Source organism: Borostomias antarcticus, assembly GCF_949987555.1.
Source record: "Borostomias antarcticus genome assembly, chromosome: 14".
In the NCBI taxonomy this organism is placed as follows: domain Eukaryota; kingdom Metazoa; phylum Chordata; class Actinopteri; order Stomiiformes; family Stomiidae; genus Borostomias; species Borostomias antarcticus.
The window spans coordinates 19,264,373-19,278,081 of record NC_140247.1 but is presented as its reverse complement, the minus strand read 5'-3'; the positions used below and the strand labels follow the sequence as shown (position 1 = coordinate 19,278,081).

At 45.4% G+C, this 13,709-nt stretch overlaps 3 protein-coding genes across 3 annotated transcripts in view; all 3 read left to right on the top strand.

Moving 5' to 3' along the window:
* Window positions 1-218: 218 nt before the first annotated feature.
* Window positions 219-2,624, top strand: LOC311317751 (protocadherin beta-16-like; the record flags this gene model as incomplete). Its single annotated transcript, XM_084448852.1, has 1 exon — window positions 219-2,624. The coding sequence occupies one exon, from the start codon at window positions 219-221 to the stop codon at window positions 2,622-2,624; it is 2,406 nt and encodes an 801-aa protein (XP_084304978.1).
* Window positions 2,625-3,684: 1,060 nt separating this feature from the next.
* Window positions 3,685-6,111, top strand: LOC311317476 (protocadherin beta-16-like; the record flags this gene model as incomplete). The annotated part of the gene is made up of 1 exon (XM_084448557.1): window positions 3,685-6,111. Exon 1 carries the CDS (start codon window positions 3,700-3,702, stop codon window positions 6,109-6,111), a length of 2,412 nt encoding a protein of 803 aa, XP_084304683.1. The 5' UTR covers window positions 3,685-3,699.
* Window positions 6,112-7,990: 1,879 nt separating this feature from the next.
* Window positions 7,991-13,709, top strand: part of LOC311317475 (protocadherin gamma-A11-like) — a gene marked incomplete at both ends in the record, with an annotated part of 10,662 nt that continues 4,943 nt past the window's right edge. Inside the window, 3 exons of the mRNA XM_084448556.1 lie at window positions 7,991-8,061; window positions 8,191-8,482; window positions 11,379-12,179. Of these exons, the coding sequence (XP_084304682.1) occupies window positions 7,991-8,061; window positions 8,191-8,482; window positions 11,379-12,179 (1,164 nt within the window). The remainder of the gene's footprint in view (window positions 8,062-8,190; window positions 8,483-11,378; window positions 12,180-13,709) is intronic.

Below are 13,709 nucleotides of genomic sequence, written 5' to 3'. Positions count from 1 at the left end.
AGCCGTAACTCCCCCGTCATGAGAAAGAGCCGCACTAGAGACGACAGTCTGGGTTACGGAGAGCACTAGATAGGCAGACACCGCGCTGGAAATCTTTTGTTCCCGGAATGTGCACGGAGGAAACGTTCCCTTTGGATATTTGGAATTGAAAGCTAAAGGGATATTCAACATTGGTTTACGGATAATAACGCGTTTGTTGTTTCGTGGTGGAAGGGAAAATGTCGAGGAGAACAATGACACGGCAAGTACTGTTGTTCATCTCGGTCCTCTCTCTCGGTTCAGTGCTCGGGCAGGTCAGTTACTCCATTCCCGAGGAAATGGCGAAAGGCTCTTTAGTCGGTAACATAGCGCAGGATCTGGGTTTAGATATAAAAAGACTAAAATCAGGAAAAGCTCGTATTTATACTGGAGACAGCGCAGCATACATCGAGCTGAATAAAGAAAGGGGAGTCCTCCTCATCAAAGAGAGAATAGACAGAGAAGCGCTCTGCGGACAGACGACGCCTTGCGCATTACATTTTAAAATTATTTTGGAGAATCCAATGGAATTTTACAGCATCACAGTTGAGATTACAGACATAAATGATAATTCTCCCACCTTTGAAAAAAACGAGGTGATATTCAAAATTAGTGAGTCTGCAGTTAGTGGATCTAAATTTGATTTGGAGAGGGCAACCGATCTTGATGTTGGCATCAATGGTCTTCAAACCTATGTGCTTACACCTACTGATAATTTTATACTTAAATTGCATAATCAGGACGGTAATAAAAATGTTGAAATGGTTTTACAGAAACCATTAGACCGAGAAAAACAAGATCAGGTATCGCTAGTGTTGACAGCTATAGACGGAGGCGAGCCGCAGATGTCTGGAACAATGCAGATACTCATCACCGTGTTAGACGCCAATGATAATGCGCCTGTTTTTACGCAGCCTGTTTATAAAGCTACCGTGACAGAGAATGCCCCTAAAGGAACAGTTGTAACTACAGTTAGTGCATCAGATGCGGACCATGGCTCATATGGAAAAATATCATATTCGATCACAAATACGTTAGAACATGCCCGTGGAATGTTTGAGGTGAACAAGGAGACTGGTGAGGTTAGATTAGTCGGTAATATTGATTATGAAAAGGCACGGAATTTCCAGATTAATTTACGCGCAAGTGATGACGGAGGACTTACAGATTCATGTAAATTAACTGTCGATGTCGTTGACATGAATGACAATAAGCCTGCTATCAGTATATTGTCTAAATCAAATGTCATTTCAGAAGATGCCAAAGCAGATACAGTAGTAACAATGATAAACGTTCAAGACCCAGACTCAGGGGAAAACGGAAAAGTCCAGTGTTTTATAAACGAAAACATTCCTTTCCTGATGAAATCATCATCGAATAATTTCTATAGCTTAGTGACAGACAATGAACTGGACCGAGAGAGAGCGTCTGAGTACAACATCAGTGTGACGTGTTCTGATGAGGGCGTGCCCTCTCTCTCCAGCAGCGTCACTCTCACCTTACAGATATCAGATGTGAATGACAACGCGCCTGTCTTTGAGAGGAGCTCATATGAGGCCTACATTATAGAAAACAACCCACCAGGCCTTTCTATATTCAGAGTGAAAGCCAGAGACGCTGACTGGAACCAGAATGCCCGTGTTTCTTACATACTGGAGGACTCCTCGGTTAACGGAGTGCCCGTCTCCTCATATGTGTCCGTTAGTGCTGATAGTGGAGTCGTCCATGCAGTGCGCTCTTTTGACTACGAGCAGATCAAGGATTTCCAGTTCCGCGTAAAAGCGCAGGATGGAGGCTCCCCTCCTCTCAGTAGCAATGTGACTGTGAAAATACTGATCCAGGACCAGAACGACAACGCGCCTCAGGTTCTGTACCCAGTCCAGACTGGCGGCTCTCAGGTGGCTGAAATGGTGCCTCGTTCAGCAGATGTGGGCTATCTGGTCACAAAAGTGGTGGCTGTTGATGTGGACTCTGGACAGAATGCCTGGCTCTCCTATAAACTACAGAAAGCAACAGACAGGGCTCTGTTTGAAGTGGGCTTACAGAATGGAGAAATAAGAACTATACGCCAAGTGACTGATAAAGATGCTGTGAAACAAAGGCTCACTGTTGTAGTGGAGGATAACGGGCAGCCCTCTCGTTCAGCTACAGTCAATGTTAACGTGGCGGTGGCCGACAGCTTCCCTGAAGTGCTCTCGGAGTTCACTGACTTTACGCACGACAAGGAGTACAACGACAACCTGACTTTTTACTTAGTCTTGGCTTTGGCTGTAGTTTCATTCCTGTTCATCACGTGTTTAGTGGTGATTATATCAGTGAAAATATACAGATGGAGACAGTCTCGCATCCTCTATCATTCCAATCTCCCGGTTATTCCGTATTATCCACCGCGTTACGCAGACACTCTGGGAACAGGAACTCTACAGCACGTGTACAATTACGAGGTGTGCAGGACGACTGACTCCAGAAAGAGTGACTGTAAGTTCTCCAGACCCGGTAGTCAGAACGTCCTGATAATGGACCCCAGCTTGACAGGGACCATGCAGCAGATTCAGAGTGAAAAGAATCTCCTGGATGAACCTGACTCTCCACTAGAGGTTAGTTAACTGAATATAACTTAATAATATATTTGATCTGATAACCTATTAGGAAATAGTACTTTTATTTATTCTTCTAGCCTTTCTTGTGTTTGCTTAAGTTTGTAACCATTAAAATTTAGCGACTAGTCTGCATTTAAATGGTTACGGCCATTTCAGCACCTTATTAATGGACAGCGACACTGTCAAACGATATGGTAGCAGTTTATGTAAAGTGTGTGTGTGTGTGTGTGTGTGTGTGTGTGTGTGTGTGTGTGTGTGTGTGTGTGTGTGTGTGTGTGTGTGTGTGTTTATTTATCATCGCACGCTGGTGTGTGCATGCGCGTGCATACGTTTGTGCATTTTTTAGCTTTTGTTTTGATGAACAAGCAACTAAGCATGAGCAACTTAGTTTCAGATAGCATAACATGTTCATTGTTTGTCTATTGTATTATCAGTAGCTCGAACTATACCACTTCAATCCTCTCAACATCCAGTATCCTACAGTCTACACAGCGTTTTCACTGCATTATTTGTTTAGGTTTTATAATCAGTACCTTAGTTCTAGCTAGCATGTTCATTGTTCATCTACTGTATTCAGTAGCTCTATCTGTCAAGAAGACCACATCAACCCTCCCAACATCCGTTATCCTACAATCTACACAGCTTTCGCACCTAATAAATAATCTATTAGTGACAATAGTGGAAATTATTTTCGCCATGCATAGTGTTCTATGGTACATATAGCGCCTATTGGCTAGCGTTACAGAATGTAAACGTCCATGGATTATTTGTTTCGGATTCAAACAGGCATTTGTGAATGTGTAGTTCAGTGCATTGGACTCGTTGGGACGCTGTTGGTCAGCGTGTTAAAGAGTTCGAGCATATGTTGCAGCAGTACCTCCCCCATATTAGAGAGAGATCCGCACCATAGCCTACAGTCTGAGACACGCACGGAGATACCGAGCTGGAAATCTTTTGTTCCTGATATGTACGTGGTGAAGACGTTTTCTTTGTCTAATTACCACTGAAGGCTAATCGGATATTACATTTTGGTTAACGGATTTGTTGTTTCATGCTACAAGGGAAAATATCGAGGAGAACAATGACACGGCAAGTACTGTTGTTCATCTCGGTCCTCTCTCTCGGTTCAGTGCTCGGGCAGGTCAGTTACTCCATTCCCGAGGAAATGGCGAAAGGCTCTTTAGTCGGTAACATAGCGCAGGATCTGGGTTTAGATTTAAAAAGACTGAAATCAGGAAAAGCTCGTATTTATACTGGAGACAGCGCAGAATACATCGAGCTGAATAAAGAAAGGGGAGTCCTCCTCATCAAAGAGAGAATAGACAGAGAAGCGCTCTGCGGACAGACGACGCCTTGCGCTCTACATTTTCAGATTATACTGGAAAATCCGATGGAATTTTATAGTATTACGGTCGAGATTACAGACATTAATGATAACGCTCCCTCCTTTGATAAAAGTGAAGTAAAATTCAAAATTAGTGAGTCCGCAGTTAGCGGGGCAATATTTGCATTAGAAAGAGCAATAGATCTTGATGTAGGTACAAATGGCCTCCAAAGCTATGTGTTGAAACCTACTGACAATTTTGCACTTAAATTGAATAACCAGGCTGGTGGTAATAGCAATGTAGAGATGGTTTTACAGAAGCCCTTAGATCGAGAGAAACAAGAGCATGTGTCTTTGATATTGACAGCGATAGACGGAGGCGAACCGCAGATGTCTGGAACAATGCAGATACTCATCACCGTGTTAGACGCCAATGACAATGCGCCTGTTTTTACGCAGCGTGTTTATAAAGCTACCGTGACAGAGAATTCCCCTAAAGGAACAGTTGTGACTACAGTTAGTGCATCAGATGTGGATCATGGCTCATATGGTAAAATAACTTACTCAATCACGAATACCCTAGAAAATGCCCGAGAGCTGTTTGGGGTTAACGAGGAAAGTGGCGAGATCAGATTAATCGGGACTATTGATTTTGAAAAGGCACGGAATTATCAGATTGATTTACGCGCAAGTGATGATGGAGGACTGACAGATTCATGTAAAGTAATAGTCGACGTCGTTGACATGAACGATAACAAGCCCGTTATAAATATCATGTCTAAGTCAAACGTGATATCCGAGAATGCCAAACCCGGTACAGTCGTAACAATGATCAACATTCAAGACCCAGACTCGGGTGAGAATGGCAAAGTCCAGTGCTCAATTAACGAAAACATTCCTTTTGAAATTAAGACGTCATCGACTAATTTCTTTACCTTAGTAACAGACAGTGAACTGGACCGAGAGAGAGCGTCTGAGTACAACATCAGTGTGACGTGTTCTGATGAGGGCGTGCCCTCTCTCTCCAGCAGCGTCACTCTCACCTTACAGATATCAGATGTGAATGACAACGCGCCTGTCTTTGAGAGGAGCTCATATGAGGCCTACATTATAGAAAACAACACACCAGGCCTCTCTATATTCAGAGTGAAAGCCAGAGACGCTGACTGGAACCAGAATGCCCGTGTTTCTTACATACTGGAGGACTCCTCGGTTAACGGAGTGCCCGTCTCCTCATATGTGTCCGTTAGTGCTGATAGTGGAGTCGTCCATGCAGTGCGCTCTTTTGACTACGAGCAGATCAAGGATTTCCAGTTCCGCGTAAAAGCGCAGGATGGAGGCTCCCCTCCTCTCAGTAGCAATGTGACTGTGAAAATACTGATCCAGGACCAGAACGACAACGCGCCTCAGGTTCTGTACCCAGTCCAGACTGGCGGCTCTCAGGTGGCTGAAATGGTGCCTCGTTCAGCAGATGTGGGCTATCTGGTCACTAAAGTGGTGGCTGTTGATGTGGACTCTGGACAGAATGCCTGGCTCTCCTATAAACTACAGAAAGCCACAGACAGGGCTCTGTTTGAAGTGGGCTTACAGAATGGAGAAATAAGAACTATACGCCAAGTGACTGATAAAGATGCTGTGAAACAAAGGCTCACTGTTGTAGTGGAGGACAACGGGCAGCCCTCTCGTTCAGCTACAGTCAATGTTAACGTGGCGGTGGCCGACAGCTTCCCTGAAGTGCTCTCGGAGTTCACTGACTTCACGCACGACAAGGAGTACAATGACAACCTGACTTTTTACTTAGTCTTGGCTCTGGCTGTAGTTTCATTCCTGTTCATCACGTGTTTAGTGGTGATTATATCAGTGAAAATCTACAGATGGAGACAGTCTCGCATCCTCTATCATTCCAATCTCCCGGTTATTCCGTATTATCCACCGCGTTACGCAGACACTCTGGGAACAGGAACTCTACAGCACGTGTACAATTACGAGGTGTGCAGGACGACTGACTCCAGAAAGAGTGACTGTAAGTTCTCCAGACCCGGTAGTCAGAACGTCCTGATAATGGACCCCAGCTTGACAGGGACCATGCAGCGGATTCAGAGTGAAAAGAGCATCTTAGATGAGCCGGACTCACCACTGGAGGTTAGTCAACTGAATTTAACTTCATAAGATCTTGGATTCGATAAACGTCTACGAAGGTATTTCATATTCTATTTCTTCTTCTAGCCCTTTCAGATTTGTTCAAAGTTATAACAATTAAAATTTAGCACGACACGCTAGTCTGCATTTAAATGGTTACGGCCATTTCAGCACCTCGTTAATGGACAGCGACCATTTTTAAGATGCGGTGATAGCAGTTTCTATAAAATGAGCGTGTGTGTGTTTGTGTGCCTGCGTTTGTGCATTTTTAAGGCTCTCTCTTGATGTACAAGCAACTTGGCATCAGCAACTTAGTTCTAGCTAGCATACCATGTTCATTGTTTAGCCACTGTATTATCAGTAGCTCGATCTAGACCACTTCAATCCTCTCAATCCATGAACGTACAGACTACACATCTTTTGCACTTCATCAATATACTATTAGGGACAATAGGCGAAATTATTTGCGTCACATAGTTTTCCATTGTAATACGTATTGGCCAGTATTACAAATTGTAAAATTCCAGGATTGTTTTGTTTCGGTTTCAGACATTTGTGTAGTTCAGTGCATTGGACTCGTTGGGACGCTGTTGGTCAGCGTGTTAAATAGTTCGAGCATAGGTTGCAGCAGTACCTCCCCCATATTAGAGAGAGATCCGCACTGGAGCCTACAGTCTGAGACACGCACGGAGATACCGAGCTGGAAATCTTTTGTTCCTGATATGTACGTGGTGAAGACGTTTTCTTTGTCTAATTGCCACTGAAGGCTAATCGGATATTACATTTTGGTTAACGGATTTGTTGTTTCATGGGACAAGGGAAAATGTCGAGGAGAACAATGACACGGCAAGTACTGTTGTTCATCTCGGTCCTCTCTCTCGGTTCAGTGCTCGGGCAGGTCAGTTACTCCATTCCCGAGGAAATGGCGAAAGGATCTTTAGTCGGTAACATAGCGCAGGATCTGGGTTTAGATATAAAAAGATTGAAATCAGGAAAAGCTCGTATTTATACTGGAGACAGCGCAGAATACATCGAGCTGAATAAAGAAAGGGGAGTCCTCCTCATCAAAGAGAGAATAGACAGAGAAGCGCTCTGCGGACAGACGACGCCTTGCGCTCTACATTTTCAGATTATACTGGAGAATCCCATGGAATTTTACAGCATCACAGTTGAGATTACAGACATAAATGATAATTCTCCCGCCTTTGAAAAAAACGAAGTGATATTCAAAATTAGTGAGTCTGCAGTTAGTGGATCAAAATTTGATTTGGAGAGGGCAACCGATCTTGATGTTGGCATCAATGGTCTTCAAACCTACGTGCTTAAACCTACTGATAATTTTATACTTGAGTTGCATAATCAAGCAGATGGTAATAAGAACGTTGAGATGGTTTTACAGAAACCTCTAGATCGAGAAAAACAAGATCAGATATCGCTAGTGTTGACAGCTATAGACGGAGGCGATCCGCAGATGTCTGGAACAATGCAGATACTCATCACCGTGTTAGACGTCAATGACAATGCGCCTGTTTTTAAGCAGCCTGTTTATAAAGCTACCGTGACAGAGAATGCCCCTAAAGGTACACTAGTGAGTACAGTTAGTGCGTCAGATGCTGACCATGGCTCAAATGGCAAAATATCATATTCGATCACAAATACTTTAGAACATGCCCGTGGAATGTTTGAGGTGAACAAGGAGACTGGTGAGGTTAGATTAGTCGGTAATATTGATTATGAAAAGGCACGGCATTTCCAGATTAATTTACGCGCAAGTGACGACGGAGGACTCACACATTCATGTAAACTGATTGTCGATGTCGTTGACATGAATGATAATAAGCCTACAATTAATATAATGTCTAAATCAAATGTAATTTCAGAAGATGCCAAACCCGATACAGTCGTAACAATGATAAACATCCAAGACCCAGACTCAGGTGAAAACGGAAAAGTCCAGTGTCTTATCAACGGAAACATTCCGTTTGTAATTAAATCAACTTCGAATAATTTCTTTACCGTCGTGACAGACAGTGAACTGGACCGAGAGAGAGACTCTGAGTACAACATCAGTGTGACGTGTTCTGATGAGGGCGTGCCCTCTCTCTCCAGCAGCGTCACTCTCACCTTACAGATATCAGATGTGAATGACAACGCGCCTGTCTTTGAGAGGAGCTCATATGAGGCCTACATTATAGAAAACAACACACCAGGCCTCTCTATATTCACAGTGAAAGCCAGAGACGCTGACTGGAACCAGAATGCCCGTGTTTCTTACATACTGGAGGACTCCTCGCTTAACGGAGTGCCCGTCTCCTCATATGTGTCCGTTAGTGCTGATAGTGGAGTCGTCCATGCAGTGCGCTCTTTTGACTACGAGCAGATCAAGGATTTCCAGTTCCGCGTAAAAGCGCAGGATGGAGGCTCCCCTCCTCTCAGTAGCAATGTGACTGTGAAAATACTGATCCAGGACAAGAACGACAACGCGCCTCAGGTTCTGTACCCAGTCCAGACTGGCGGCTCTCAGGTGGCTGAAATGGTGCCTCGTTCAGCAGATGTGGGCTATCTGGTCACTAAAGTGGTGGCTGTTGATGTGGACTCTGGACAGAATGCCTGGCTCTCCTATAAACTACAGAAAGCCACAGACAGGGCTCTGTTTGAAGTGGGCTTACAGAATGGAGAAATAAGAACTATACGCCAAGTGACTGATAAAGATGCTGTGAAACAAAGGCTCACTGTTGTAGTGGAGGACAACGGGCAGCCCTCTCGTTCAGCTACAGTCAATGTTAACGTGGCGGTGGCCGACAGCTTCCCTGAAGTGCTCTCGGAGTTCACTGACTTCACGCACGACAAGGAGTACAATGACAACCTGACTTTTTACTTAGTCTTGGCTCTGGCTGTAGTTTCAATCCTGTTCATCATGTCTATCATAGCCATTCTTTCTGTGAAATGCTACAGATGGAGACGCGAACACATGTTTTACAAATCCAACGGGAATCTCCCGGTGATTCCCTACTACCCGCCTCTTTACGCAGACGTAGGGGGGACAGGAACTCTGAGGCATGTGTTTAATCATGAAGTGTGTGGAACGACTGACTCCAGAAAGAGTGATATGAAATACGTCAGACCTTACAGTCAGAGCATCATTAGTCTGGACACCAGTGGCACGCTGACCCTGCCTCACGCCCAGAGGGACAAACTGATCAGTGATGATGGGGAGACCCAGGTGAGAAAAGGAGTGGCTTAATCTCCTTGAGAATATGTCGTCACTGTGCACTTTTGTTACGTCATAATCGTTTTGAAATTCAGAGTTTACCATGATATTGGACTGATGTTACCTGCATGCCTTCATCCAAAACTCTCTCAGGAGGACATGGGTATGGTGATCTTGCATACTTATTCTATATGTGTGCAATATTAATTCAGAACTCTAGGTGCTGCTGTTGGGTTAGTGTGAAGGTAATACAGCCCGTAAGTCCTTCCTCTCTTCCTCTGTCCTTTAGTATGCTGCGCACAGTGCGCAGCGCTTGTCTTTCTCCGTACCTTCAGGAGCTAGCCTCCTAAAATACAGTGCACTCTATAGTGACATTTTGATGAGAAAATAGCTAGTATACTCGTTGTGGATACATTTATATTTTGATTTACACACTTTTTACGTTGACAGAGATTGGAATTGGAGTATGGGCGTTGTTTGTTGTCGTGCAAGGAGCACCGTCGCGCGGATGTGGAGATGGCAGGGACGGTTTCTGCTTTTCCTCTTTGTTGCCGAGGTAGCGCACGGACAGGTCCGCTATTCCATTCCTGAGGAGATGGCGAAGGGCTCGCTAGTGGGAAATATCGTGCAGGACCTGGCTCTGGACGTTAAGAGGTTGAAATCTGGCCGAGCCCGCATATTTACCGAGGACAGCAGTGAGTACGTCGGTCTGAACGCGGATAAAGGGACGCTGGTGTTGAGAGAAAGGATAGATAGAGAGGAGCTATGCGGTCAGGTCTCCCCCTGCTCTCTGCATTTCCAAATCATATTAGAAAACCCGATGGAGCTGCATCGAATTGATGTGGAAATATTGGATATCAATGATAATGCTCCTTTGTTTGCGAGGAAGGAAATTAATTTTGAGATTAGTGAATCTGCAGTCCCCGGTGCTCGGTTCTCGTTAGACGGTGCTAAAGATCCGGATGTTGCGTTGAATACACTTCAGTCATACACGTTAAAGCCTAGTGATAATTTTAAACTAAACACACTGTCTCGCCCCGATGGAACAAAATATGTGGAAATGGTGCTACAAGCAGCACTTGACAGAGAAAAGGCAGAAGAGCACAGATTAACATTAACTGCATATGATGGGGGTAGCCCACAGAAATCTGGTTCCGTGAAAATCAATGTTATTGTCTTAGATGCAAACGACAACGCGCCTGCATTTAGCCAGTCAGTTTACAGAGTAACGTTGCCTGAAAACGCGCCGAAGGGCACCGTCGTCCTGGGCATTAGTGCTACTGATGCAGATGATGGATCAAATGGCGAGGTCACTTATTCATTCTCTGATAGCACAGATAGCGCCTCAGATTTATTCAATATTGACACGTTTTCAGGGGACATTACAGTTAATGGTATGCTAGATTTTGAAAAATGGAAACAATATGAATTAAACGTTGAGGCAAAGGACAAAGGGGGTTTGACAGACACCAGTAAAGTACTCATCGAAATGACGGACGTAAACGACAATGCCCCGATCATCAGCATAATATCATTTTCCAACCCCATACCAGAGGACTCGCCCACAGAGACGGTCATAGCGATGCTGAACATCAAAGATTTAGATTCGGGGAAAAACGGTCAAGTTAAATGTTCTATCAGTCCAGATTTACCCTTCAGGATAAAACCATCATCCTCTAATTTCTACAGCCTGGTGTCTGACGAGGTTCTGGACCGCGAAACGGTGCCGGAGTATAACATAACAATCACGGCCACAGACGAGGGGTCTCCCCCTTATTCCACCAGTAAGACCGTGACACTCAGAATATCAGATGTCAATGACAACGCCCCAATGTTTCCCAAGCAATCTTACACAGCTTACATTCTTGAGAATAACTCACCTGGCATGTCGATTCTTTCTGTTAAAGCCGGCGACAGAGACACTGGCAATAACGCGCGTATTTCATATTTTATCGAGGACAATCAAGTGAATGGAATGTCAGCCTCATCTTATGTGTCAGTTAATGCAGAGAGCGGGGAGATTCTAGCCGTGCGTTCGTTCGATTATGAGCAAATAAAGGAGTTCCAAATTCGCGTCAAAGCGCAGGACGGAGGCTCCCCTCCTCTCAGTAGCAATGTGACTGTGAAAATACTGATCCAGGACCAGAACGACAACGCGCCTCAGGTTCTGTACCCAGTCCAGACTGGCGGCTCTCAGGTGGCTGAAATGGTGCCTCGTTCAGCAGATGTGGGCTATCTGGTCACTAAAGTGGTGGCTGTTGATGTGGACTCTGGACAGAATGCCTGGCTCTCCTATAAACTACAGAAAGCCACAGACAGGGCTCTGTTTGAAGTGGGCTTACAGAATGGAGAAATAAGAACTATACGCCAAGTGACTGATAAAGATGCTGTGAAACAAAGGCTCACTGTTGTAGTGGAGGACAACGGGCAGCCCTCTCGTTCAGCTACAGTCAATGTTAACGTGGCGGTGGCCGACAGCTTCCCTGAAGTGCTCTCGGAGTTCACTGACTTTACGCACGACAAGGAGTACAACGACAACCTGACTTTTTACTTAGTCTTGGCTTTGGCTGTAGTTTCATTCCTGTTCATCATGTCTATCATAGCCATCCTGTCTGTGAAATGCTACAGATGGAGACGTGAACGCATGTTTTACAAATCCAACGGGAATCTCCCGGTGATTCCCTACTACCCGCCCCTTTACGCAGACGTAGGGGGGACAGGAACTCTGAAGCACGTGTTCAATTACGACCTCTGTGGAACGACCGACTCCAGAAAGAGTGATATGAAATACGCCAGACCCTGCAGCCAGAGCACGTTGAGTGTTGACCTGAGTGGCACAAGGACAGTGCCGAGGCCCAAAAAAGACACAGAGGATGTGATGTCAGAGGTGAGACCTGTTCCCACGTTTGGCACTGATCCACTAAACAATAACAAACCCAACAAAATCCTCACTCTGCAATGTGGTTTTCATATTCATGAAAGAACATTTTGGGGTTATTATTGTCATAAAACATGGTGCTTATGTTATAATATCTTTAAATAAGTGCTTGCTAACAATCATGATATATGGTCGTTGTGTTGGTTGGCATCTAGTTTGTCGCTGTTCTTATCATACTGTAGCACAGTCAACAAGATTATGCAGCCATTTTCTTCCTCCTGCAGCATACAACAGAGAAACAACCCGTTTCAATGCTGCATAAGAGGTATAACTCAGTGACCTGTAGTTACAGTATGTTCTTGCTCATCACTTAAACATAGATACCAGTCATGAGAAACAGACAAACTACTTCATTAGACGGCGTATCGTTTCATACGCGGCAGTGCTGATAACAGGCTGTAGAGGAACATGTGAGAAGGACGGGGCTGGGCCACTGCTTGAGAAAAGCAGCACTGCAGAGCGCTCTCTCTCTCTTTCTCTCTCTTTCTCTCTCTCTCTCCCTCTCTCTCTCTCTCTCTCTCTCTCTCTCTCACACTCTCCTGCACACACAGTGCACTATTTATCGCTGACCTAGTTCCCTGTCTCACACACTGCTGCTATATTCCTGCCATTGAGCTGTGTGCACTCCCAAAGAGGGATGGAGAGAGGGATGGAGGAGAGAGACGAGCGGAGGAGGGATGGTGAAGAAGAGAGGGGGGAGGGGGTGGACCGGAGAGGTGGGAAGTGTGGCGGAGAGAAGGAGAGAGAGAGGAAGAGGCTGGCGCTAGCGGGAAGCCCGAGGAGGAGAGAGCGAGAGAGATGGAGAGGGTGGGGGGAGGAGGGGGAGGCGCGTGGTAGCTGGCCCTCTCTCCTCCACAGAGCTGCGTTAGGGATGCGCGGCGGCCATTTTGATCCACAGCCCTCTTTTGTTTGCAGGGGGGGAGGCGGCCTGGTGTGCGGAGGGATAGGTCGCATGAGCAACATGCATGATTGTTCGAGATGCAGAATGAGGGCGAACGCTGTGCCGAGATGTCTGAATAACGCATAGAGAGGAAAGACATGTTTATGACTTATATAACAAATATCATCAGGATCAGAGGAATCAGGGCAGGGGCAGAACGAGAGAGAGAGAGAGGGGGGGGAGAATGAGGGGAGTGGGAGAGGAACAGACGGACGCAGAGAGAAAGCTAGAGTGAGAGAGAGAGAGAGAGAGAGAGAGAGAGAGAAAGCTAGAGTGAGTGAGAGAGAGAGAGAGGGAGAGAGAGAGAGAAAGCTAGAGAGAGAAAGCTAGAGAGAGAAAGAGAAAGCTAGAGTGAGTGAGAGAGAGAAAGCTAGAGAGAGAGAAAGCTAGCGAGAGAGAGAGAGAAAGCTAGAGAGAGAAAGCTAGAGTGAGAGAGAGAGAGAGAGAGAGAGAGAGAGAAAGCTAGAGTGAGAGAGAGAAAGCTAGAGAGAGAGAGAGATGGATGGATGGACCGAGATGAGAGGAGATAGTCGTAGTGC